Source organism: Pezoporus flaviventris, unplaced genomic scaffold, assembly GCF_033815535.1.
Source record: "Pezoporus flaviventris isolate CSIRO_AGI_PZ_B2104156 unplaced genomic scaffold, CSIRO_AGI_Pfla_v1 ptg000037l, whole genome shotgun sequence".
In the NCBI taxonomy this organism is placed as follows: Eukaryota; Metazoa; Chordata; class Aves; order Psittaciformes; family Psittacidae; genus Pezoporus; species Pezoporus flaviventris.
In genome coordinates, this window is record NW_026892585.1 from 14,398,961 (window position 1) to 14,426,157 (window position 27,197).

Here is a 27,197-nt window from a genome sequence, read left to right on the forward strand (position 1 = left end):
CACAGCGTTATCAAGTTTTGTTTAACCTGTATCCTACGGTAACACAAAATGCAGAACAAAAGACAAGAAATCATATCTCAGTGGAATTAACTTTTATTGAAGAGGAAAAAAAAGTTTATGTGTAGTTGTAGGTTCTTCCATCCATACTTCCAAAACGGACTGGAAACAAAACTTGCTTAATCTTTACTGCAATACCAAAATATTGGTGGGTTTTATTGTTACCCTTTTAAATGAACAGCAAATTATATAACTAATTGCCATGTTCAATAAATATTTTCTCTCCTGTACCAATTAAGGGGAAATATTCAACCTAGTACAATAACCCCCCCCCGCGATTTTTAGTTTTAACTTCAAATGCTATCCACTGTGTAGCAGTTCAGAAATTTTGTCTATAAAATAGAGACTCAATTTTGAGTGCACAAGGTTCTATATTTTTCCCAGTCGGTCAAATACCAAATTTTACTCTAGCTCAAATAACCTACACTCAAAGCAACTACCTGACAAATAAAGAACAATGAAACAACACAAAACAAAACCAAGTCCTCTGGTTCATGACTATCTAAGTAAATTTGTCGTTACAGAAAAGGCTCAAAGTCGTTACTTGTTTATCAAAGTAATAGGTAAACATTTTAACAGAAACATTAACGAGTTACTTGGAAATGCAGGTTTTGATTAAAGTATCTGAGTGTGTATACTACATATGACATGCAAGCTTTAAAAATACCAATGCTCTCTTCTGATTAGTCAGGAGTCCAATTGTTTTAAAAACAAAACAGGAATGACTTCCAAAATGTATGAGCACTTTGGGGTCTCTATTTCATTTTCCTTAAGATGCTTTACTACACAAAAACTACAACAATTACAATATTTAAGAGTATTACAATAAGAAGGGATGGAAAACAGGAATACTTCAACTGAAATGTGTATATTCTTAATGAACCAAAGATTTGTAAAAGAGCTGGATGGAGGATGGGAGGGAAAGCAGTAGGGAAGCCAAGATGTGAACTTTGTATTTAAAAATCACGTCCTCAACTGTAACTCTTCTGATCATCAGTAGCGCCCTGCAAAAACAAAACAAAAGACAACACCAGTTACTACACACAAACTGAACCCACATCATCTCAACTTTCTTGCTTTCACATTCAGAATTCCCACTGATCAATTAATACTAGTAACAACAAGGTTCAAGCCAGCCAGACTGTATTTATTCACATGTATTTACTTACTTGGACTATAGGAACGGGACCTTGATCGTGATCGGTATCGGCTATAATAAGGCGATGGTGATCGTCTCCTTTAAAGGAAATGAAAAAGAAACCCAACAACATCCATTATGAAAGAAGCCTTATTCACATCACTTCTACAGAACACAACCATTTCCTCAGCACTGAAATACTTGGCCTGCATGAATGATTTCAGCTTTATTTGGCTGCGGCTTAGTTATTTAACAAATGCTTTTATAGTTCTCTATTTGATGTGTTTAAAACTGTAAGATACTCCCAGACAAAGAATTTATTAAACTCTCACTAGCCCTGCGAACACATGAAGTGCTTCTCCAGATGCCTTCAATTCCTGTTGAACAACATTCTCTGAAACTAGATAACTTTCAAAACAGCAAGATGGTTATGAAATGTCAAGCATTAAAAGTCCCATCTACAAATAACCCCTTTTGAAACAGCACTGTGTATCAGCTGTCCCTGGTTCTATATACAGCATGGAAAAATTACTTTCCTTTCTATCTGTCCACTAGATTTACAGGGCACATGCTCTACCTCCTTCAGGTAGCAAAATTAACCCCTTGCCCAACTGTTCACTATACAACTGAATTAACGTAAAAACTGGAGATTACGACCACTTATTAATCCCACAAAACCTAATGCAATGAGGCTCTAACACACAGCAAACACACATACAGAATCTTGCTATGAATGGAGTGACAGTTTTGTCACCTAACTTTTCAGGTTTTCCAACAAATCCACTGTTTGTACAGAAATCAAATAAAGTCTGGGTACCTGTATCTGTAGTCATATTCCTCATATCTGTCATATCCTCTGTCATACCCCCTATCATAATACGAGTCACGGCGACGACCGGCTCCACCGCCACCACCTCCTCCACTACTATTCAGGAAAAACCAAAAAACACAAAATCATCACTTTATACATCTACTCTTCAGCTTGAGTAAAATGATTTAAAAGCTTTTTAAAATTGTTCTTGTAAATCGGACACTTAAGACTATGCCATGCCAAAATAATCTTAGAATGAAACACTGACAGAAAAACACCTTCAAAAATAAAAAAGCCAAACAAAAACACCGAACAGAAACCCCACCAGGGATTTGAGCCTAATTCCCAGAATAACCAATTTCAGTAAGCTAAGGCCACATTAGCTGACTGTGCTGCATACGTGCTTTTTTAAAAATAATATTAATTTAATAATATTTTATAGATAATATTATATATTATTATATACAATATTATATGTTATATATTATATTAATTTAATATTTTTTATAAATAGGGGCAATAAATTACAGTAGAATTTAATAGTATACCTGAACCACAGTAATGAGTTATTTCCATTAATAACTTTGGGATAAGATACAACTGGCACAACTCTTACAATTTCAAAAAGTATCTCTAATTCTGTTTCTTCAACCAGACTCCAAGCATTCAATTTAAATCCATTTTAGTCCCATTACAGGAAATGAGTGAATCCTTACTGTGTTGGCCTGCCCATGTAGATGCCTGGGGTGGGTGTATGTGCTCTTTTGGTGATTGAGTAATCCACCCGAATCCTCCTGCCATCCAGCTCCATACCGTTTGCATGCTCCATTGCCTGCAGGAGACACAAGGAACAGGGGCATGAAACCTGCAACCTACTGGTAACTGTGGAAGGCTATGTACAGAACACATTATTTTCTATCAGAAAAGCAAGTCCTGCACGTTTTATTTAAACTGGTTACTAGTGCCCCACTGTGGTGAATGGCTCATCGCTGTCCCCTGGCCCGTTTGCCGTGCTACAGGACCACACTGGGGTGACAGACTAATGTGATACACAGTCCTTTCTTAAGAGAGCACGGTGTTAACCACTAACACAGTCACTTTCCCTACACTTTGCCTTGCACCCATCAGAAAGGTAAGCTGAAAATCAAAATCTCTTTTTTTCTGAAAACTGCATCTTTCCTCCCGCCGTCTCTGACCCAGAGGGGACGGGCGGATTCAAAAGCTGTGCAAAACAGTGGCTTCCTGTAGGGTGCATATGGCCGGATTACTGCTAGTCGGCTGCCATTTCATGCTCTCCCAGCCTCCTGCCATCTCCCTTACAAGGACCTACTCCAGCACAGCTTAGTAAAATGGCGGGTTCAGCCTACATGGATACCTAATTACAACCTTCCTCCCCACTCACTCTGACAATAGCAGCTCGCTAAAGCGATACACAGAAGGGGCTGCGCTTGAGAAGCCTGTGCCTTCAGAGCTGCCCGCAGCCCCTGCACACACTCACTGGGTGTTCTAGCCCCTGCTTCTACTCTTTGAGAATCAATATAATGGCCTTTCACAAACTCAAAATCCTGAAAATAGTTTTTCAAGGGAGCACAGCATACTTTTGCAAATTATATTCATGCAACAATAACTTTACAAAAAACCCCAGACCAAGCCCACAGCTGTAAGAATTTGACAAAGAGTTAATGCTGGACTTAAAAAATATAAAATTTTGCAAAGCAAGGTGGTATTTTTAAATCCTTTAATGAACTGCTCTGGGATCTCTGAAATACCAGCACACACCTCTTCATGTCACTAAGCCCAGCACTCTGCCCAACATACATTATTCGTATTTTCCATGTGTGGAGTGTTACAATCTTGAGTTACGGAACACAAGCACTTTGCTATTATTTAACTGTGAGGAGCCACACACAACCTTAAAATGAGAGGATCCCTCTTTAAGTAGAGCTTTTTTTTTTTTTAATTAAATAATGAAGCAAACAGCTATTTGGAAATTTACCATTTTGCTGCTAACTAGGACTTACTGAATTAACAGACAAGTCAGAGGAGGGAACAAAAACATGACACCCACATGATTTAACTGTGATGCCCTCAAACTAGAAGTGACTGAATTATCACGAACCTATTTAACTACACTTAGTAGTGCTGCTTGTATCTGTACTACATCGCCACCTAGTGAGTTCTATTCCCGTACAAAAATAAACCAACTACATTTGGCTAACTGCAAGGCAGAGCCCAAAGAGGATTTGAAGTCTTTCAGCACACACTGAAGTATGTTTCGCGAACAGAACAGGAACATTAACTTTAGTTTCGCAGCCGAGACTTTTTTAAGTCCTGTTCCACACGGATGATCTAAATTAAACTAAATTTGTGCACAGATCCTAGGAATCTACGTGCGCACAAACCTAAAAATGAAAGCTGCAAATAGCTGGTTGAAAAATTAGCTTCATGATGAAAAGCATCTTTCTGGAAATGTAGCAATATGCAAGTTATCTTGAAAGCTAAGGACATTTCTGCTTCATGGCATTTTTATATCTCATCAGGAACTTGCAGAGTAATAAGCTTAACTAACAAGAAGCCACCTCAAATCCAGAACATCTGGCGCACGTCACTTAGTTAAAAGAATAAATACCTTTTTAAGAAGAAGAGTTCTTTGACATAAGGATGATACAGAGAAGAGCCAACGTAACAGCAAGACAGATGAAGAGCTGGTTTTGAGACTTGTTTGTTTTGAAAGTACCAAGCATGTGTAACATTTCAGTGGATAAAGATCAGTTCATAGTTACCAGTCCACATGAAACCCAGACACCCTGGTCACAAAATCTAATTACCTACTCAGTATTAAAACTTTTCTTAGCTTTTAACAGCTGTCAGCAACAACTGCCAACAAAAATAAATAAATAAAAATAATCAAAGTATTTGTTAAATATACAGACATAACAAAGCCTTTTACAGTTTTGACTGTATTCCCCCAAGTGCAAAAAAGCCAAAAGCCAGACAAAGACATTATGAATCCAACAATGATTGATAGTATGTATCACAGTGAGTAACCGGAAATTCCTCCCAAAGATGGTTTCAAATTCTCAGCATTATCCTTAATGCACACACCACCCGTTTTTGAAACAAAGTACTTACATTGTTGGCTAAGGACCGCTGCAATAGGACCAAAAGCCCTATTTGAAAACCTTGTTTCAGCCAAGTGATACAACAGTAGTTATTTTGTACAAAGGCTGTAAAACCGTTTGGGCTTCTAATTTCTGAAACTTTTGTGTTTTCTTTTAAAGTTAGAACAGCTCATAATTAAATTTTGGATTTAAAATTTCATTAGACTAGCATGCAATAGTCAAAACAAATTTCAGTTTGCTTTTCTTACTAGTTTCGGGTATGCACAAATGTTGTGTTAAGAACATCTAAATGTCCAAGGGAAAAAAATTGCACACTTGCTCTAACACTGCAGGAGACATTCTCAAATACTGTTTTAAGAGATAGAAGTGTATTTTCCAGACCATCACATGAAACATTTTAAAGAAAAAAATGAAAAGTTCAAAGGGGTTTAAGACACACAATACCCTCTTAGGAACCTTCAACTGTCAGTCCACTTTTATTTCAACCTGGATTTTCTTCCAAATACGCAAATGTGAGAAGACTTGCACAGCTTCTTCACGGCGATAGTAAGCAAGCAAACAGGATTTCTATAAACATGTACTGCTAGGTTTGGTTGCAAAGTCTAAGGAAAAAAGACTTTGTAGGCCAGAATACACATCAATATATGCTTGCAGCCAGAAAACAAGAGAATGGGATTGGGAATGGTAGAGGCAGTAGTTCAGCTTTAAGAGTACAGTTTTAAACCTTCAGCAGGCTATCTATATATTTATATCTATAACAACAAAACTCCTTCAAATGATAATGCGTAAAGTGCTAGTTTGACAAAATGAGCAGTTCCCAAACTACAGGATCACAGCCTTCAGTGGCTCTAACAGTTAGAAAGCAAGCATTAAATTTAACAGATTTGTATTTCATTTTATATTTATTACATGTGGTGCTTTCTACATGCATTAGCAATTAGGTAGCGCAAAGCCAGCTTGGAAACATAGAACTTTTCATATATGCACAAATTTACAGAGGTGACTGGTACTTAAGCAATCAAGAGTTCACTGAAAAAGATTAAATAATCTTTCAGCCTGGATTATGCCAGTAAGAGCACCCTGGACAGGGAAACAATGTGGGAAATTTCTGCAACCTGCACCATGATCACTGGGGGAAAGGGGGTGAGGAGGAACAGGAAAGAAGAGAGACTTGGCAGAGCTGATGTCACAGTCACTTGATATTTCTACAGTGGAGTTCAAGATACATTGGTATCCTACAAGAGATCTTAAGAGTCTATATTTCAACTGAGTAACTGCTTTGAATTACTTCAACAGCACGGCATCACCACATTAGTAATGCACAGACTGAATACACCCAAACAGTTAAGCACGAGCAATTTATGTTTGGACTACTGTGAAAATGTATTTTAATGATTTAAAAGATATAAGATACTGCCTTATTCTGTTTGCTGATTTTGGAGAGGGTTCTCACTTGTTTTCTACTCAAGTCCTTCCCATATTGAATTTAATGCTACCCATGAAAACATCATCTCCACTGTATCACAGGAGCAGCATGGGACACACAGGCACAACAGATTAGCCCTTCTCCCCCCAGTATACTGGTATCGTCAGTTCAAGTCTGAATTTAACGAGGACATCTGACAGGACCCTATGGAAATAAAAAAACCAAACTGATGGGATGAAAAAACAAACTATAAAACCTTTTTTTTTTTCCCCCACACTTACTGTGGTCTGCTAAGCATCCATGTCACTTTTGAACAAGAGTAAATTCATATTCTCTACTTTAAGGCTTTGGGGTTTTTAAAGCATTATCAGAATATTGACAACGATAATATTTTAAAATATATTTTTCTGAGCTTAAACATCTATTGAGTGAATGTATTCTATTTAAAGTGTACTTTAAAGAGTTGCAGAGTCAAGAAATACAGAATTTTAGAGAACCACAATGAGTAGCTGGATATGTTTCTGCAAGCATTAGTGATTTCATGGTATTTCAGAGTCTCCACAAGTCTGCAACTTGTAATTCCAAACATTTGAGACATTCTTGTGTTTTTTTCTGGTATATTAAAGTCCCTTTTGATACCACAAACAGTACTTAAAGCATTTCTTCAACAAGCTATGGCAGAAGTTTTGGTCAATAATGGTGCTTCTAAGATGGTCTGCTTGCACCACAGATTAAATGTCTTACGAATTAAAATGATAAAACCCTGTTATTCTGGTCTCTGGTAACTGCATTATGTTAATAGTTCAGTTTGTCTAGATAAAGTTTGTACTGATTGCTAATGAACACTGCTTCAGAAAACGGTTCTGAAAGATGGTCAGAACTGTAAAGAGCATGCAACTAGCATCAGAAATCAGAAAACACCATGTTGCCAACAGCTGCTGTAGCTAATGGTTGTCAGATGAGTTCTTGCTACAGATATATAGTACATTCACAGTATTTTCAAAAAACAATACTTCATTTTCTGAGTTACTAAAAAGCTGGATAGCGGTGTATTAAATCCCTAGTAACTGTAATAAGAATCATCTCCCTAGAACAGCCAGCACTTTTTACTCATCGTTCTCTCAATTTATGGTTAACCCAAGATAATCAATCCCCTTCCACCAACCTTCCCACCCCTTCTTCTAGTATATAAAAGGTTGGGCTCCTCTAAATGCAGAAAGAAAATCCTAATGTGATGATGAGGTGAATATCGTCTATAACTTAGTGTAAATATTGCAAAATGACAATGCTGGCTCAGTGCCAGCACTGACAATACTTAGAACTATGTAAGAAAGAATGCCAATCTTGAGAAACAGGTCTTGAACAGATGTTTACAGATCTTGACCTTTGCATAATGTTGCACATGTGGTTCTAAAGACTTAGCAGAAGGATGGACAACATAAGACAAGACACTGCAACACACAAGACAACAATACCAACTATTGCTTAGAAAAGGTTTAGGGTTTTGGGGGGTTTGTTTTAAAGTAAAACAATGTAACTTTACAAAAACCAAAAGGCATTACACGCATAAGAAAGAATACCCTTTCGTCTAGAAAAGGGTAGGTAACAACATAAGCTTTTTAAATAGCTTTTGAACTAGCACACCAAAATGAACACTACCACAGCAAACCCTCAGGTTTTCCGGACAATCATCTATCAACCTTCAACATCTGCAAGAATCTTCAGTATGGGTCAGAACATAAACAACTCAGGCAAGTACTATGTTGCAAAAACCAGGCCACTGCAGTAAGACATTCGATGGAAAAGAAACCTTCAGTCAGACCATAAAGTTTCATCTCAGTAGCAGTTTCAGAGTAGAAGAAATTCCACAAGAAATCTCCTTTACAATGGACACATGCATCCGATGTTTCTTTCCCACTCCTGTTAAGGTGGAATCACTGAGGGTACTGTGATGCTCTGGCAGCTGCTCAACCTAGTAGTTCTCAGAAAGTAATAAATCTCTGTTCCTCTTTATAACTAAGATGATCATAAACAGTTAATAACTAGGCTGTTAATCAAACTTAAGTTCTGAAAGTCTAAACCAGCTTAAGTCAAAATAAACTTCACTATTGCCCCTTTGTTACTTTTAGGATACAGCAAAGTATCACCTTTAAGAAATGCTATCATACACGGCCCTGAGGGACTTCAGCTGTGATAGAAACCACTCAGTACTGATACTGACCAATCTTAAACCAAGTTATTAAAGTTTAAATGTAACTACTCAGAATCCACTTGGTGTTGAATTTTCATATTAAGTGTTTGAGAGCATGTCAACTTAGAGATGTCCCCATTTTACCTCTCCTGGAAGGACAATAGTAGAGATAATGGGAAATCCTTATTTCTCTGTAGAGTTCTACATATATATAATTAATCTATGACTGCTTTAGAAAGTCTGAAACATACTTCTAACATCTCGAGTTTTATATTCTCTTTGTTCAGATGCTCAGGGTGTTGGAGGTTTGGGGTTTTGGTTTAGGGCTTTTTTAAGAGAAAAGGTATTTACTCAGAACAACAGTAATTCAAGTGTCATTGCTTTTATGCATACTCAGCTTTTCAGATTTGATCTATCTTCCACACAGAGAATTACTTCATGTCCTTCAAGTGTTCTCCTACAGGACCTGTCACAGAGTTTCATGCCTGTAGCTATATTCCCTTTTTCTACACTAGCTGCCATTCAATGCCATCGTTAAATTCATCTTCAAGGTCCATGAAATAAGTCAAAAAAACAAGTTTTTCTCCCATTGTTTTTGCCAAAGTACTTCAGTTACGTATATTCGAAGCGTTGGGAAGTTTTGCACCCGTTCCCCCTCTTCATGCACTAGCCCATTGGAGAGAAAAAACAAAAGGGTTTAATTACATTCTCAATTATTTCAGTTCCTGTTTAAGATGCTCATCTTTATTTCCGTATTTTTGACTGTATGTAATACCCCATTTTTTCTCTCTGCATTCCAGTTTTGCCGTATCTGCCAAAACAGCTTTATACGAAAATAAATTACTTCATGCTATTTACACGGAACATTTTAAGAAATGCATGGTGTCATGCATGACCATTGCCCATGGCAACAAGCAAAAAACCCTACTTCTGAAGACATATGAAGCTGTAAAACAGGCAAGACTGGCACACAGATGTGACAAGAAATACTGCGCAAGTATTCTGTACATTAAATGTTCTACAAAACAGTCACAGTTTCAAAATCCCACTGAGCTCACAGGGCAAAGAAATACAAGGCTGAAAGTTAGAAGACAGAAGGCCACAAAAGATGGAATATACAGCTATCCATCCTATTAACTCCCCACTCTACCTGTGCAAGTGATAGTGGGGAAAATACAGAAGGGACACTAAAGGAAGTTTTGTGTCCTTTTACTTACCCCTAACAACCCTAAACCACCACACATATACAAACCCTACTCTTCCCATAAACTGATTCTCTGTGGATCATACCATAAATCAGTCGAAGATGAGAACTGAATCTAGTTCAACCAGAACTGAATCTAGTTCAACCAATTCATCCACAAAGTTTTTTCATTAAAATATCATCAGCTACCATCAGTTTTCATTTTCCAGCTACTGACAGTAGGTTCCACAGCTGTTACCCTCCCTCCCTTCAATGCTAAGGGAGAAATCACATCCAAACATTATGAATACACTTGACAAATGTAAACAGAATCACAGATAATCTGAAACATATGCCCAAGAATACTAATCCATAAACAAGATGCTTGAAGCCTTTGACTCAGTTTGCCCAAAATAAACAGATAATCCCACACTGAAAGCCTTAAGAAAAAAGCCCAACTTTTGAAAAAAGATTTTTTTCAGAAGATGACTTTAGTTTTAATAGCAATTAGTTTAATAGCAATTTCATACAAATTTCAGTAAATGTAGTAAAGCTCACAGTATCCTTCCTCTCACAGATAAAGTACTGCTTACTGTGATAAACTGTAATACAAGCTGCTGTTCATATCTTTCGATTCTTTCCTTACAGACCTATTATACTAACAACAACTCAGTCCAACTGTAAATAGCTATCCGTATAACCAGCAGACACTGACCAAGGCACAAATCGAGACAAACCACATTATTTTTCAAATGCATGATGATGTGTTTTTAAAGAAGAAAATGTAAAGCAAAGAGAACCTTCAGAACTTTGGTAGACAGAGAAAACTGTTCTGAAAAATTAACTTTCAAAATATTTCAAAAATACTAAGAGGCTTCTATGTCTAAAGACTTACTTTCATTTTGAAGTAACAGACTAAAATCAATACACAATGCGCATTAGTGATTCAATGCGGCTCATGCTCAATATTTACTCAAGCATCAGAACACTGAACTAAAATGCTAACGTGTTTAAAAACAGTATGTTGTTTGAACAAAGTATTTTAAACTAATCTCACTGTGAAAACCTGCTAGGGAAATATGCATCAAAAACCATGGGCTTGTTTTTCACAAAGATAGTGATGAAGACAATGCACAAAGGACACACCTGTTACAAGTTGCAAAGCATGAATTTACCTCTTTAGAATCATCAATTCTCTCAAAATAGACGAAAGCAAATCCTCTTGATCGTCCAGTCCGTTGATCATAAACCACATTGACGCCAGTCAGAGGTCCATAACGGGAAAAGACTTCACGCAAATCTCTCTCAGTGGTATACAAACTGAGACCAAACACTCCAAGGCAGGTATTAGGATCTGGATTAGCCTGGTAAGACAAATGTTCAACTCCCATTAAGTTTATAAAAAACAAGTTAAACATTCGCATATCAAAATTTCTCAGTTATTAACAATTTTTAATCTGAAGAAAACTACACACGGTTTATTACAAAACTTAACTTGAGCTGTTATCATTTCAATATTCCAATTTTCAAAAAAAACCCCAACCTGTTTTCATGGCATTGTAGAAAAAAAGACAAAGAGGAACCTGTGTTGGTAAAAAATTCAGCTGACAAAAATAAAGTATTCTTATTACAGAAAAGCTACAGAATTAACAGCAACCTATTTTATTAGTTCTTCACACTTGAGTGACCAACAAGCTACATAGATGACATGGCTAGGAATAGGTCAGCCAGCTTCAACTCCCACCATCAGCCCTCCTGCACCATCACCATCAGTACTGTGCACACTGGCTCCAGCTGCACACACTAAATGCATTTGGGCTCTTCAGCATCAGCAGCTGAACTATAATTTAGCTTCCTCCCCCTTCAACATTTCATATCCAACTATACTGAAAGTCAGTATTCACATTTGAAAGTTTCTCTCCACTTGTGAGCTGGATGAAAGCCACCTGCTTCTTTCATCTAGACAGTAAGAAGTGTTGAAGGCCAGTTGTGCGAAACTCATCAAGACGACTCATGATTCTTTAACATGATGCGGCATATGGATCTACCTCATACACGTCACTTCAACTAAAGGAAGTCAAATACGAATTTTTCTGCCAACTGTTTGATGCCCGAGTGAAGACCAGTGATGTTCCTTAGTGGTCAGTGTTGGGCCTGATGCTATTCAACTTCATTGTCAGTGACGTGACAGTAGGAAAGAGTACACCTTCAGCAAGTTTACTATCAGCACCAATCTGTGTGATGCAATCAATACACTGGAGGGAAGGGATGCCATACAGAGGGACCTTGATAGGCTCAAGAGGTGGGCCAATGCCAACCTCATCAAGGTCAGCGAGACCAAGTACAAGGCCTTGCACCTGGGTTGGGGCAATCCCAGGCACAAACACAGGCTGGGCAGAGACAGCACTGAAAGCAGCCCTCAGGAGAAAGACCTGGGGGTACTGGCTTATGAGAAGCTCAACATAACCCAGCAGTGTGTGCTTACACCCAGAAAGACAACTGTATCCTGGACTGTATCAGAAGAAGTGTGACCACCAGATCGAGGGAGGTGATTCGCCCCCTCTACTCTGCTGGCATCCAGAGGAGGCCACAAAGATGATCAGAGGGCTGAAGCACCTCTCTTATGGAGACAGGCTGAGGGAGCTGGGCTTGTTCAGCCTGGAGGAGAAGGCTCCAGGGAGACCTTAAAGCAGCTTCCAGTGCTTAAAGGGGGCCTACAGGAAAGCTGTACAGGGACTTCTTCTAAGAGCAGATAATGACAGGACAAGGGGAAATGACTTCAAAGTGACAGAGGGGAGATTTAGATATTAGGAAGTAGTTGTTCACTGTGAGGGTGCTGAGGCACTGGCACAGGGTGCCCAGAGAAGCGTGGCTGTCCCACCCCTGGAAGTGTTCAAAGCCAGCTTGGACAGGGCTTAGAGCAACCTGGTCTAGTGGGAAGTGTACCTGCCTGTGGCAGGGGGGTTGGAAGTGGATGACATTTAAGGTTGCTTCCAACACAAACCATTCTGTGATTCTGAGAAATTGTACAATTTCTCTATTAGGTTTAAGGTTTCTCCACGTGCTACAGAGCTTATCTAATTCAAATTCCACTCTAAGAATTATTAATTACCATTTTTTCAGTTAAATTTCTGGCACATTATTCTAGATTCAGCCGTTTAAAACAGCAGCAACAGTCACAGGGATTTAATGTTTCTGTTAGAATAATAACTGGAAGTTGACACAATCAAAACGTGTTTCAGTTTCAGATTTTCAAAGCCCCCGATGCACAGTAATTTATGCCTCAGAGCTTGCGTTTCAGCTCGATTCAAAGAACAAACATATTTATATCTTCTGTCATGTTCTTTTCAGTGCTTTTGTTCAGGAATCCACTGTGAAAGTAAGATGCCCAAACTATTCATATATTTGAAGTTTCTTTCTTTCTTTCCCTTTGCCAAAGTTCAAACTTTGTTTTAAGACATGAATCTTTTACAATTCCTTATAATAGCTGAAAAGCAGAACACGACCTAGCAGTCTGTCATTTGAAAGTTTTAATTACAGAGGTTTAAGCTTAATAATAAATATTTCAATCTACCTGATAATTCAGTGGCACTAATAGTCTTTTTATTGCTCAAACTCTTGTGATTCTAATGAAATCCCTCAGTCTTTTAAATCATTGTTTGGAAACGTCCCTCCACAGAGTATATACCAGTATTGTCCTTTTTATTCATCCCCCATACACTTAAATCCAACTACATTTTCTAGGCAAGAGAAATACTGAAAATCAGTCTCCACACCCTAAGCAGCAAGTGAAAGTTACATCACCACTGGAAGCACTAAACTGACTGCAGAAGACTAAAGGCTTTTATAGTAGGGTTTTTTGTACTGCCTCCTATCAACACAGTATGCAAGTTCTCTCTACAAGATCAGAGGTGGCAAAATTGCTAGCAATTTTCCTAGTGTCTTTAGTACCTTGTTATTTAGGGGACTCAAATACGGCTGACTTCAGTTTCGACACTATTAGAACCACTCCTTAGAATTAATGTGAAACTCATTGTGAAAGCAAAACTGTTTCACAGCCACTTCCAAGGAAAAAGTCTTCTTTGCACAGCAATATATTCTAATATTTCCAAAATTAGTAAAGTGGATTTGTTCATCTCTTACCAGGAAATCTGCTAACCCTTTTCAGTTTTTCCTGCCAATTTTCAAGACAGAGTCATATTTACTACATCATGATTACACACTGGCAACAATCCACTAGACGTGTATTTATGAACATTGCTTCCCAGCAGCTTAAGCCACTGTACATTAGCACTGTTTTAGTCTTGCCCTTTTTCATACGCTCTTGTCTTCTCCCTCACACTGGTATTATCTGGTCCTGGCGAGCTGTTTTAACAAGGTGAGCCAGCAAAAAAACCTATACTCTTTTCCACAGGATTACTAACAAACTAAACCAGAATAAACCTAAAAGGATCAGGAAGTACCACAGCCCTCATGAAGAAACAAGCAGACCTGTGTTTAACAGCTCTCATTTAGATCAGTCTGAAGTGATGTGGAACCAGGAGCTAAGGCGCTGAAAAGGATCATCATGAGAAAACTCTCAGAATGACCTAAGATGTTAGATCTTGGCTGGTGTACCTAAAATTCCTCCTGTCCATACAGAGATACTTCTCATTTACATTTTGAGAGACTTGCTGATCCTTCTCTTAACTGTAAATTTTCCTATTGCATGTTAACTAATAATACATGGGTTATTTTGTCAAGTTAAAAAACAATTACTCACAGGTATAAAATTACAAGCAACCTTCAACACAATATCCTGTTTGTTATTAAGCAAATAAACACTTCAGAAGTTTCTTTGTCTTCTCTAGTCAATCTTATCAATACTGTCCATTTGCAAGCATGCACAGAAAAGGTACATGTTTTTGGACTACACTGGTGTAAGCAGCAACTGGTTTTTGATACTCAGCCTTGATGAACATGACATACTCTGCTGCCAGTGTGCCTTCTCCTGTTGGACATTGGAGAATGACTACGGCTCCTTCGGCGACGGTATTCTGGCGTGTATGATCTGCTTCGAGAACGTCTCCTATGGGAATGAGAATGGGAATGGGATCTGGAACGAGTGTAACGTCTGTGCGAGTGTCTTCTGGACCTGGATCTTCAACAAAAAGAAAACTTTTAGTTAGGCATATGCAGATGATGTATTGAACTGTCAGCCTTACATTTCCTAAAAAAAAAAATCTATTTATTTTAAGATACAATTAAAATAGCTAAGTTTCTCCTACTCTGCACATCTGAAGATTGTGTGGATCTTTAATAACCTGCTTGGCAGCATCATTTTTAACTTTGTGAGAGTGCTTCTGGCATATAATGAGGATTACATTCATGACAGTTTTCAGGAAGTTCAAAGTTTAAATTTTTATCAGCTCGGCTGCATGTGTAACTAACACTTGCACAATGATAGAGAAACCAGATATGCCACACTGTAAAATACTGTCTTGGCTGTAAAAATGGAAAGATCTAGCGGCACAATGGTGAAGCTGTATCTACAAATGAACTTCCACCTAGACTTTAAAAGTATTCAAGACCAAAAAAAAAAACGCTGCTTAACTCCTGAAACATTCCTTTGCAGATACCTGGCAATGATTACCTCAATTTTGTTACAGAACCATAGAATACCAGGTTGGAAGGGACCTCAAGGATCATCTGGTCCAACCTTTCTACGCAATGTATGACCCAGACTAGATGCCCCAGCATCCTGTCCAGCATCATCCTAAAGCTGCATGATTTAATACAGGCATTATGTTAGTAATATGGCTAAACACTGCAAGAAGCTATAACATCAGGCTGAACTTTGGGAATTCAGAGCACAGTAACTCTTTTTCAGCTGCCCTAGTACAAAGCATATATAGGGATACAGGAACAGGGAAGATGGAATACTGACCTCCCTCAGTAACTGCGGGAGGGGATGACAGTAACAACATAATACTGTGCAATGCCTCTTTTCCCTCTGGAGCTACAAATGCTGTTTTGTCTTCTGTCTCCATTGACAAAAGAAGGATTTGGTAGCTACTCCCATTTCCACCAGTAAAATGGTACAAGGAAAGAGAGAAGATAGGTGATATAAGCCAGGTAACACTGGGTTCAGCTGTAACAGTTATTTTTCTCCTTCCTAGTAGCTGGTGCAGTGCTGTGTTTTAGCTTTAGTCTGAGAACAATGCTGATAATACATCAATGTTTTAGTTGTTGCTCAGTAGCACTTACCCTGATCAAGGACTTTTCAGTCTCATGCTTTGCCAGTGAGGAGGGGTACAAGAAGCCGGGAGGAAGCAGAGACAGGACACCTCACCCAAACTAGCCACAGGGGTATTCCATAACACAGCATGTCATGCCCAGTATATATACTAAGGGAAATCAACCGAAGGCCCAAATACCTGCTTGGGTTGGGATGGGTATCAGTCAGCAGGTGGTGAACAACTGCAACAGGCATCACTTGGTTTTATTGTGGGGTTTTTTTCCTCTTTCCTTTTTAGTTTTATATTCTCTCCCTTTGTTATTTCCCTTATCATTACTATTACTAGTAGTATTATATTATACTTTAGTTACTGGACTATTCTTATCTTATAAACCCCAACTTGTGGGGTTTACATTCTTTCGATTCTCCTTCCCATCCTGCCAGGAGGGAGGAAGGGAGTGAGCAAGCAGCTGCGTGGTGCTGAGTTACTGGCTGGGCTTAAATCACAACACATACTTGGGGGGGGGGGGGGGGGGATATGACATCCCTCCTCTGTTCTGAGCAAACTCTCTCAGAACTATAAAACTTGGCCTCTGAAAACATACACTTGGGATAAAGAAGGACATGTGCAGCATTAAAAAATGAATTTAAATCTTAAATCTTCCACAAATCAAGAAGCTCTCCATGCCCATTTTAAATCACAGTTCTCAGATTTTGTTTATAAAGCCTCCAATGAAGGAATGTCAAGAACTTCCCCAAGTAGTGTCTTCCAACAGTTAGAGAGCTTACTCCTTCTATCTAACCCAGACTACCTTTGCTGCAGTTCTCACTTGACTTATTTTTCCCCAAGAAGGAGAGGTACGCACAAAAGCTCGTCTCCCCCAAAAAAAGATCTGGGTGAAGGAGGCAGGAGCTTTTACAAAACTGAGATGTAATCCCTTCTCTCTCTCTACTGGAAGAGATAAACCTACACGTTTTATTTGTTATTTCTACATTACTTCTTTTATTTAGATTACTTTCCCTATTCAAACTCATGCTTTATTATTCATAAACTCTAACCTCAACTCTGCCAACCTATATGACCGCTAACATGGAAACAACATAGCCTTGGTTAATACACCTCACAAGGTTTGTAACTTTTTCCAACAGGGGAAAAGAAATCTTACCAATGTACCCAAAACCAGGCATAAGCAGGAACACTAAATTAACATGAGTAACTTCGTGGACCTACCTTGATTTTGATCTTGACCTAGAGTGCGATTCAGAATGTTTGGAGGCCCGCGATGGACTGCGAGATCCTGACCTGCTCTCCGATTTTACACGAGCAGGACTCCCAGCTGGAGATTTTGACTGGGAGCGAGACTCCTAACAAAAAAGACAGTATTAAAAATGGTATTGGTTGTATAAATGCCTAACTCCTAACATTTAAAGTACAGTAATTCTATTATACTGATTGCTCCTGAAAAACAAATGGTTAGGCAATACCCTCCAAAACAAATTTCATTTTGCTAACCCACTGTTAATATTGTATGCTTTCCTCAAATAGGTCCCTGCTTGAACCAGATCACCAATTCTCTATTAACTAAGTAATCATGCAAATTCATCTACAACTTGATCATACAGACACTGGAACATAAACCATACATTTACTTAACCTAGGACCCATTCATTCTTCCAGATTCTTTTAATTCTACTTCACTCTTGCTTTCTACTTTTCTTCATTCTTCATTGAGTTTTTCATTTTTCATACTTCGTGTATTCTTCCCCAATTCAAACAATTCATTATAGCCTTAAAAAAATATTCAAGTGCTTCTATCTGACCAATCTTCTGTTCAATTTTTTCCCCCATTCAATTTTAATTTTCTGATCTTTAATACTTTTCATTAGCCTTCTTTTATCTTGATTTATCTTCCACATTCTTGGAAAAAACTCTTCAATTTCTTCACGAACATTAACCTTAATGGAAAAAGAACATTTAGTATATTTAAGCACGTGGGGATTATAAAACTCTGCTGGAGTTCAGATGTTATCTACCAAATTGAAAAGCCAGCAGGTAAAGTGCAAGAAACTATTTTATAAAACAACTTAAAAAAATACTCTTTAAAAATGTATAAGTGTCTATGGTCTAACAATAAGCTTACTGAGTTCTCAGTGCTTTAATCTATTTTCAAAGCTACCCTCCTCCCCTTTCAAATTTTTTGTAAGATACACAGATACACTAAAAACTAATTAGCACAAATAAAGTACTGATACCAATAACTGTGATTCCCCCCTAAAATAACAGCTATGTAATTCTCAGTATCAAATATCCCCCATTCTACTCCTACACATTATTACTTTAGACACTCTCAGTTCAACAGAATGGCCAAAGATTTCTAGTCAAAACCTATCTATGCACATACTTACTCGCATAATACATGCACACAGATATATGCAACAATGCATTTTTCTTCCTACTTTATCTTCCTCATTGTTATCCTGTTTTCCTTGCATACAACTTAATCCATATAAAACAGGATGTGTAACAGAACGGTTCAAAGCAATCCAACAGAAGTAAAGACAGGAGGGTTTTTTTCTTGCATGGTAATGCACACAAGAGAAAAACTAGGAAAACAAGCAAACAAAGAGCTGGTTAGGATTTCCTCATGTTTTAGTTTACAGCATTTCTAGGGAGCTCAGCTATAAAATCCTCTACAGAATAGTATGCTATATAAACCTGTAACTAAAGAAGTGCAAAATTCTTAATTAAAGAAAATGTACAGCAAGTCCCCCCTCCCAATAAGTATTAAATTTCACATTTATTTGCATTTCTCCTCCTGCCTGTCCTCACTGTATTTTTCTTAATTTATTTCTTAGTCTTTCTATGTCCAGACTTGGATTTTCTTTTGCAGTTAAATTCTGTACTACTTTGGGCTGAAATTCTTTTCAAAGGATACTGTCCTCGCATTTCAAGACAAGACATCCACCAGAAATGGAACCTGAGAGACTTGGGTATTATTAAGTATTACAGCTATGCTACCTTTCCCCTTTACTGCAATAGAAAGGACAAAGGACACATGCAGAATGTCACCTGCTGGGATAATTGACCTGCCAAACTTAGCAATGAAGACCAAATTTGAAGCTTGGCTGTGACACGTGGACCATATAATCAGGTCTACATTACAGGTTACCATTATAAGCTACCTACTGATCTAGCTACATGACTTTCACTGAAATAAAATGATTTTTTGTGCACTTAACTATTACATATTTATTTTTACATTTGAAATCCACTGATCACTGTAAAAAATACATTTCATTTTATAACCACCAACTTGCTTTTTAATCACTTTGCCTCTATTTTTGTACTCTTCATTGTCCGAGTCTCCTCAATTCTTCCCTTTCACTTCATCCCCTGTACAACTATTAGCAATTTCAGAATTGTTTCCACTTTCCTCCCTACCAAAGTGATCAGCAACATAGATAATTCTTATTTAGAAAACCTCCTTCAATAAAAAGACAAAGAATTCACCTCAGTTACTCTTTCATGAGAATACTGCTTTCTGCTTTGTCCATACTTTTTACAATTGAAAGATCAACTCTTCAACAAGAAGAACTTTGGAAACTTAATCAAAACCAATCCCCCAAACCAGACAATGCAGTCTAGAAGTGCTGGGAGGTGCCAAAAATACCAAGGACGAAATCACTCCCATACAATGTAAAAGTTAGATTAGTGTCCTTAGCTATTCAACTAAAGTTTGCCACACCGCCCATACGGTTTCTACTAATATTAGTTAAAACAATGAATCTGTATTAAACTGCCAAAACCAAATGTTACATCATTTCATGTAGGTCAAGTCCTTTTAGAACTATCTGATTAGACCTTTTAGGGGCTGCATTCACAAACATACAACTTCACAATAGGGTATGTCAGAGGTGACAGCTAAGTTCTTACACGTTTCAGACTTCCTCAAACAAACTGTAGATGTAAACTGCAGCTAAAGAGATTACCTGTTAGTAGTTGCATACTGTGTCACTGGCAGGCAACTGCATCTCATCTCCTGATGCAACACAGATCACCTAGTTATATCTCCTACAGTGCTTCAAAAGGAGAGACTAACAGAATCACAATAATCTGCTAGAGTTTAAGGACTTAAGGATGACACTGAAGAAGTACCTAACAAGATTTGTAACAGCAATTCTACAGGCAAAGATTAAGAGATTCAGAGCTTCAAGCAGTCACAAAGAGATATTTTAATGAATCTTCCTCCTCTACTTCCTACTATAAGGAAATAATTACCAACTGTATCTCAGTTTGTATCATAGACTGACCCCACTGTTCTGCACAAACAATCTGTACCCACTCTCCAACACGAACAAGAAAATTAGCTAACATTCCCTCTTAGTACATCGTCTTTAAGGAGAGAAAATAGACAGCTCTATTACCCAAAACTTCCAAGCCAAATCTTGATTCTGTACTAGTCTTTAAACAATCTATACATGCTGATCTTAACTCCATCGTTATCACAGGAATTATTTTAAATACTGTTTAAGAGCAAAAAGGATTAAACTTTTTCTCTGGATCCTCAACATTTTCTTACCTTTCTGTTCTTAAGATCCTCAGCTATTTAATGGCCATAGATAAGGCCGCATTTCTTAAACCCAGTTTCTCATCCCACAATTCTCTTGTAAAACAGTACATATTTCAATGCTTTCGACTTCATCATGCAAATGTCTCGTCACTGGTTTCACCCTTACAAACTTATAGGCAGATACTGACTGCGACCATGTCAAAATATCTAGATTTGCTGTCACTAAAGCCTGTAGAAAAAGACAGTCAGCTAACTCCTTAACATTCTTCAGTTCTGATTTTCCTTTCAAAACAAATACTATGTCTATCAATAACACTTTTCCCAGGGCAAACCAAAACAACAAACAAAAAAACCCCACCAAAATTCCCACCTAAACCAATCATTTTAAAAAGCTCAGTTGTAACAGCTTGCTTCCTCAGAATATGATGCGGCAGTTTCCTCAAGTACATATGAGGAAATGGGATTGATGATCCACCAAGAAATGAAACTTGCAGCCAAAGAAAATATTGCAGGTAAACACCAAATCTAAAGACTTCAGCTTCAGTTACTGATTTTCTGGATAAGATGATGCATAGCTAGAAGTACTTAAAGAGAGCACTGGAGACTATTTTTCATCCTTTCTACCTTTCCTCTTCCCAGAAAGAGCAATGTGAAATAAAATGGTATGGAAAGGCTATTCTACTGTTCCTCCTCACCTCATGATCACATAAACCCAGTTACTTAACAACTATCAACTTAAGATGATCCAGTTGAGCAAAACGTCAGTCATGTAAATGTATTTCATCTGTACTGGTGCAACTATTTAAATCATGTAATCAAAGCAAGTTTTATCTACCATTTATATTCCTCACATCCTTCAAATGAAATGCTACTTTCCAACATAATTATTATTTCAAAAGCATTTGAAACATTTCAATGCAAAGTAGAATAATAAGTATCCTTTCAGTTTTCCACCTTTCATAAGAGGATATGAGAAACAACATGAGAAAAACAAAGAAACGCACCAAAACAAAAGGCAGTTTCTTTCTTTTATACCACTTTTCTGTCCTCCAACTTCTGTCACTTCTTACCTTACCCTTCCAGAGTACAAAAGAAAGAATAGCAGAAGTTAAAGTAAGTTTAAATTAGGCTGTCTAAAGCTAAGCATGGCAAGTGCAATGGGAAGATCAAAATCATTAAATCACAGAAATTTCAGTTTAAATTCATTTGACCTTGTTAAGAAATACACATGGGGTGAAAAAAGGACAGGACAACAAGTAGTCTAGCAGTACCCTTAAGCCAGCAAAACAATAGTTAAACCTTACACAAATCCAGCCCAAAATCAAAAAAGAAATTAAGTCCAACTTCGTAATTGGACAGAAAAAAGTAAACATTCTATAAAGAAACAGAAATTTAGAGCAGCCTACATTCCCTGGCTAAAACTGTCAATATGACTTCACATTAATCAGAAAGGACAAAATTACATTTTCATAAAATCATAGAATATTTATGGTTGGAAAGGACCTTAAGATCATCTAATTCCAACCCCCCTGCCATGGGCAGGGACACCTCACACTAAACCATGCCACCCAAGGCTCTGTCCAACCTGGCCTTGAACATGGCAGGGAAGGAGCATTCACAACTTCCCTGTGAATGGTTCCCTGGGCAACCCATTCCAGTGCCTCACCACCCTTACAGTTCACATTTTAACCACTGTTTTGTCAGGAATCTACCAATCTTCCCTGTAACTCACAAGTAATTTTTGCTTCATACTCTATTCTGTCACTTATTACTAAAAATATAACTCATCCCTTAATTAGCTATTCTTCTATAAATATTTCAATAGTATATGTAACATGCTTCGGTATAAAAGGCAACTCATAAGTTATGCTATCTTGAAGACATGCATATTTTAAAAGTTACCAACATCAGCAAACTTTATGCACTTCTCAGTGATACTGCTCTGATTAAAAGGGAAAAAGAAAAAAAAAAAAAAGGAGGAAGCTTCAGTAAAAAAAACTTTTTGCAGCTGCAAGTTAATCTCACTGAGGCTTGAAAGTATGGCTCTTCAGGGAGGGTTCTGTACTCTCGCTCCTTTATCACATATGGAAGATAGGAAATGGAATTTGTTTCAAAAGAACAGCGCTCCCAGATGATATGATCCAGAACAATACAGAATTCATTAAGCTTGATAAAAAAGGAAAAAAGAGAAAAATTTGACTTCCAAACAAAGTCTCCTTTCCCACACTGGCCATTAGAAACCACAGCACTCTCCAAGCAGAACTCCTGAGCATAAGCAGACCCTCATGCCTGTATTTCAAAAGGTATGGAATGCAGCACGCCTTTACTTCCACAGAGGTGGCAGATTGCCACTAAAGGTGAGACTGAATACAACAGCTAAACAGCCTTCTCCCCTATCACCCAACCTCCCCCCAAGAAATAATTTAAAAACTGATCAGATTTAGGCAACTAATATTAGAACACATATGAAATTAAGTATTTTGCGTACAAGCTGCATGAAGCAAATACAATAAATATTCAGTTAAGCTAAGCCAAAAGCTGCTTGCAGATATATGAGCTTCAACACGACGGCTCACATGCAAAAATCGTATTTCTTCAAGTACTTTATTAGAGTGAGATCACTGTGAGATTCTGCAGAGCAGGAAGCGGCATCTCATTAGGATGAAGGAAGACAAACAATGTGGAGTTCTAACATGGAGTTCTATCTTTGTTCTGATAAAGAGTTTTACCTATTTAGACAAAAAGCACATTAATATTAGAAAACTAATAAACTTTTAAGATTATTGATTTTAATCAAACATCAGAAGCTAAACCAATTGATTAGTTTCAAGTGGAGCTCCTGCAGTGACATTTGTTCACTGCTCTGGGGAACATTTTAATAAAGCTGCATCACAGAATGCACCCCAAATAAACGAGGTGCTATTAAAAATAACAAGAAATCTTAAAGGAAATAAGAATTGCCTGTCATCTGACAGCAATAATATATATATATATAAAACCCCAAACAACACTCAATTGTCTAACCTGCTCAGAAAAAACATTCTATGGTGATAAAATTCTATGACTTCCCCAAAAGTCAAGTCACTGGACAAGAAGCATGACTTAGAATGTTTTTTTTTCTTCTTAATCTCCATAAACTTAGCTTTATCTAGCACATCCACTATACTTCTTCTTTGGTCAATTTCTTTCACTAAATCACCATGCTTGAATGATGGGGTTTCTTATGTTCAACCAGCCACATTCTTAATACAGAACTTGCTCATGTTGAAAGAAAAGGATACAAAACCAGAGCAGATGCTAATTAGTCTGAGCATATTTATTGATAGTTGCTTTAAAAAAGTCAATTAAAAAAAAAGCTCAAGAACGAAAAAAAAAACCCAAACCTATCTCTACAAAGATTTTATCCAACATTTTAGAAGTGTGATTTTTTAAATAGTGCAGTCTCATTGGAGTTATTTCCATGATTTTCTTACATTTCCTCTTCAGATTAATTAATATTATGATCTTAAAATAATAAAGAGGCAAAACATATGCATAGACAGTACCTTAAAGCTGCTAAAAATACGCTTTTTTAAAAAAAGTAAAATCCCTGATCATATTGTAGAGAAATTTTTGAATTTAACTACATTATAATATTTGTGAACATTTTTTCTTTCATAAAGTAGCAAACCAGGAAAATAATTTCTAATTAATCTAAGACAGAGCTTATTACATATCAATAAGCACCTTCATCTTAATATCAGACTTCACTAGATGCAAGAGTAGTACGGATGTACTTTTAGGACAACATGCACCTGCATGGATAGAATACAAAGAGACTTAAACTAAGCTTGAACTCCCTTACTCTTGGCATTTAGTTTTTTAAAAACATGTCACACTATTTAGTATTTAAACTGAGGGGGACAGAACTGAAAGGCTACTCAAGTCTTATTTGTGGCAATTTCTTTTCAAACTTGTTTCTAGTTTCTGCAGTTTTCTTCCATTGAAAACTTATCCCATTCTCTCTCAGTTCCACATGCCTGCATATAGCAAACTGAAGCACAATGGCATTCACCACCATGTAGCAGAGTTCTATCCAATTGGGAACAGCAATCTAAAGACCCAAAGTTTCGCATGCTTTATTTTATGCCAGCAAGCACTTTCAGAGGAAATGAAATATAAAATGTTGCAGCCTGAAATAGAATTTTCTATTTCAAGTATTTTAATAGCATCGACAACCAAAAAAGCATTACTGAAGAAAAAAAAAGCTCCTTATTAATAGCACCAAAAAAACCCACCTTAACCTGTAAACGAATTACCTACCATTATGTTCAGTTACAAAACCAAACAAAACCCACTGGTAGATAAAGACACTGCCAAATGCCAGACTGATTGAGAAAGTCCAGTGTTACGGAAATAAAAGAATTAAAGTTTTCCAATTAAAGATTCAACGTGATCAGAAGTCCTTTCCAACAGGTGCATTTTCCACCACCAAAGAAAGAACAAGCCAGCTAAGAAACAGCAGTCCCAGAAACTGTTACATAGGACTTCTCAGACTCCACATACTCTCAAAACATTACTTCGCTTCTACATCTGGCAGAGGGCAGTGTGCAGAAATACTGAACCTGCACAGCTATATCAGCTTCAGAATGCTAACAGATCCATTAAGGAACCTAATGAAAATGTTAAGTCAATGAACCCAACATAAATATTTCCTAACAATAAATGGCAGAGGGAATACAGGCAATAATAATAAAACCCCCATAAATCTGACTGCAAGATGGGAAATTGAAGTAAAAATTTCAAAAGTTTAACAACAAAACATACTTATTGCTCAAATTTCTCAGACTCAGTTTTCCCTTCAGATATTAGCTTATCTAGCTGAAAAGACCTTAGCTATACTGCCATCTTTGTCCAAGCAGCCAGCACAGAACAGATTTTCTTTACCTCACCTGAGGAAGCAGCAGCAGCGGTCACTACACTGTCAAGTGCAACACTCAGCCTAAGCAGTGTTGGTTTTGAGGTGTTTGTTTTCATTTTGTTTGTTTGGTCTTTTTACTAACATCACAAAGGATAACAATATTCGTGTAAAACAAAGTATTAATGGAATGTGACACTACTCTTCAATAATTTCATTGCTTGTTTCCCCGAACAGTAACCCTATATAAATAACTGTAAACTTGCTGTCACTGGTTCATCAGAGAAAGCTACCTGAGCTGTTCCTCTAAATGATCCCTTAAAAGAGTAAGCAACAACAGCAAATCTCTGCAAAGTTAAGAGTAAGTAGAGGTGGAGTGAGGACAAAGCAATTCCTGCTTGCCCTGATCATCACTAAGGAAGAAAGCCATGAAAAATATAAGGGACCAATCATACGTGTACATGAAAAACCGCAGCAATCAGAGGGGAGGGAGAAGGAACAGGCTTAACAAGGTTACAAAGCCACAGCAGCTTGTTGAGAGAAAGTCTCCAGCTGCGTGATCAATGCGTTTCAACGGTTTGACAACGAAGGCCATACCTCCCTGACGGCTTCGGGAAGCGTGGCCCGAAGATCCTGCCTGCGGGCCAGCAGCCAGGAAAGGCAGCGCACCTCTCACAAAAGGACCGGGTCTCTCCTCTCTTAGGCGGGCGGAGGCCTCGGCTACACCGCGCGGGACCGCGCTCTCCATGCCACGAGCAGGGGGCTGGTACTGCCCGCGGGCAGAGCGGTGACGGACGGGGAACGGCAGCGACCCCGAAGCCTAGTACCGGCACACAACAGAAGGCCGGACAATACGGCGGCTCAAATCACGGGAAAGAAAGAAAAGGGAGAGGAAAACGGGGAGAAACGCCGGGCTGCACCAGCGCTCCGAGCCCTGTTCTTAGATAAAAAAGAAGCGCTAGCACGGTGGGGGCGAACCCGCACCGCCCGAGCGCAGGGCCCGCACCCCGGCGGGGGGGTGAGAAGGGGGTGACGGGAGAAGGAAGCTTGTGAAGATTGAGGCAGCGCAGCTCAGCCTCGCGCTAGGCCAGTTCCTCAGCGCCAAGTCCGAAAAACCAACCAAGCAAACAAAAAAGGAGGCAGGAAGAGGAGAGAGAAGCGAGTGGCCCAGGCCCAGTCCAGACTCGGGCACTTGAAGAAGCCATTTTAGAGACAGGCTGCGTTGCCCCCACCCCTAGCGGGCCGGAGGAGGAAGAGCGCCCTCCCCCCTTCCCCGGGGCAGCTCACCCCCCTCCCACACGGCCCGGGTCGAGTCGGGACGGCTACTCACCCTCCCCTCGAAGTTGTTTTCCTCCACGTCGCTCATGTCGGCGAAGTCCTGGACACGGGACTGGTCGAACGGGGACGCTAGTCCCGAGCAGCAACCGTAACCACGGCCACTACTGCTGTTACCGTTTCTGTTATGACTACCGCGCGCTGCCACCTCCCTCCCCCCAAAGCCTCCTAAGCCGTCTCCCGCAGCACCGCAAAATGGCGCCTCCGCTCCGTGTGCGCCCGACACCGCGCGGGAGGCGGGGCCCGCCC

At 38.5% G+C, this 27,197-nt stretch overlaps 1 protein-coding gene across 2 annotated transcripts; it reads right to left on the minus strand.

Annotated features, from left to right (window-relative positions):
* Positions 1-77: 77 nt before the first annotated feature.
* Positions 78-27,197, minus strand: TRA2A (transformer 2 alpha homolog). 2 transcript variants are annotated; one of them, XM_061464793.1, is made up of 8 exons: positions 26,944-27,197; positions 17,377-17,510; positions 14,897-15,068; positions 11,104-11,292; positions 2,721-2,838; positions 2,013-2,133; positions 1,227-1,294; positions 78-1,061 (listed from the first exon to the last, which is right to left on the minus strand). In XM_061464793.1, exons 1-8 carry the CDS (start codon positions 26,977-26,979, stop codon positions 1,051-1,053), a joined length of 849 nt encoding a protein of 282 aa, XP_061320777.1. In that variant the 5' UTR covers positions 26,980-27,197; the 3' UTR covers positions 78-1,050. The 2 variants fall into 2 exon arrangements, with proteins under 2 accessions (XP_061320777.1, XP_061320778.1); XM_061464794.1 differs by having other exon boundaries at positions 2,013-2,120; positions 2,723-2,838; positions 26,944-27,194.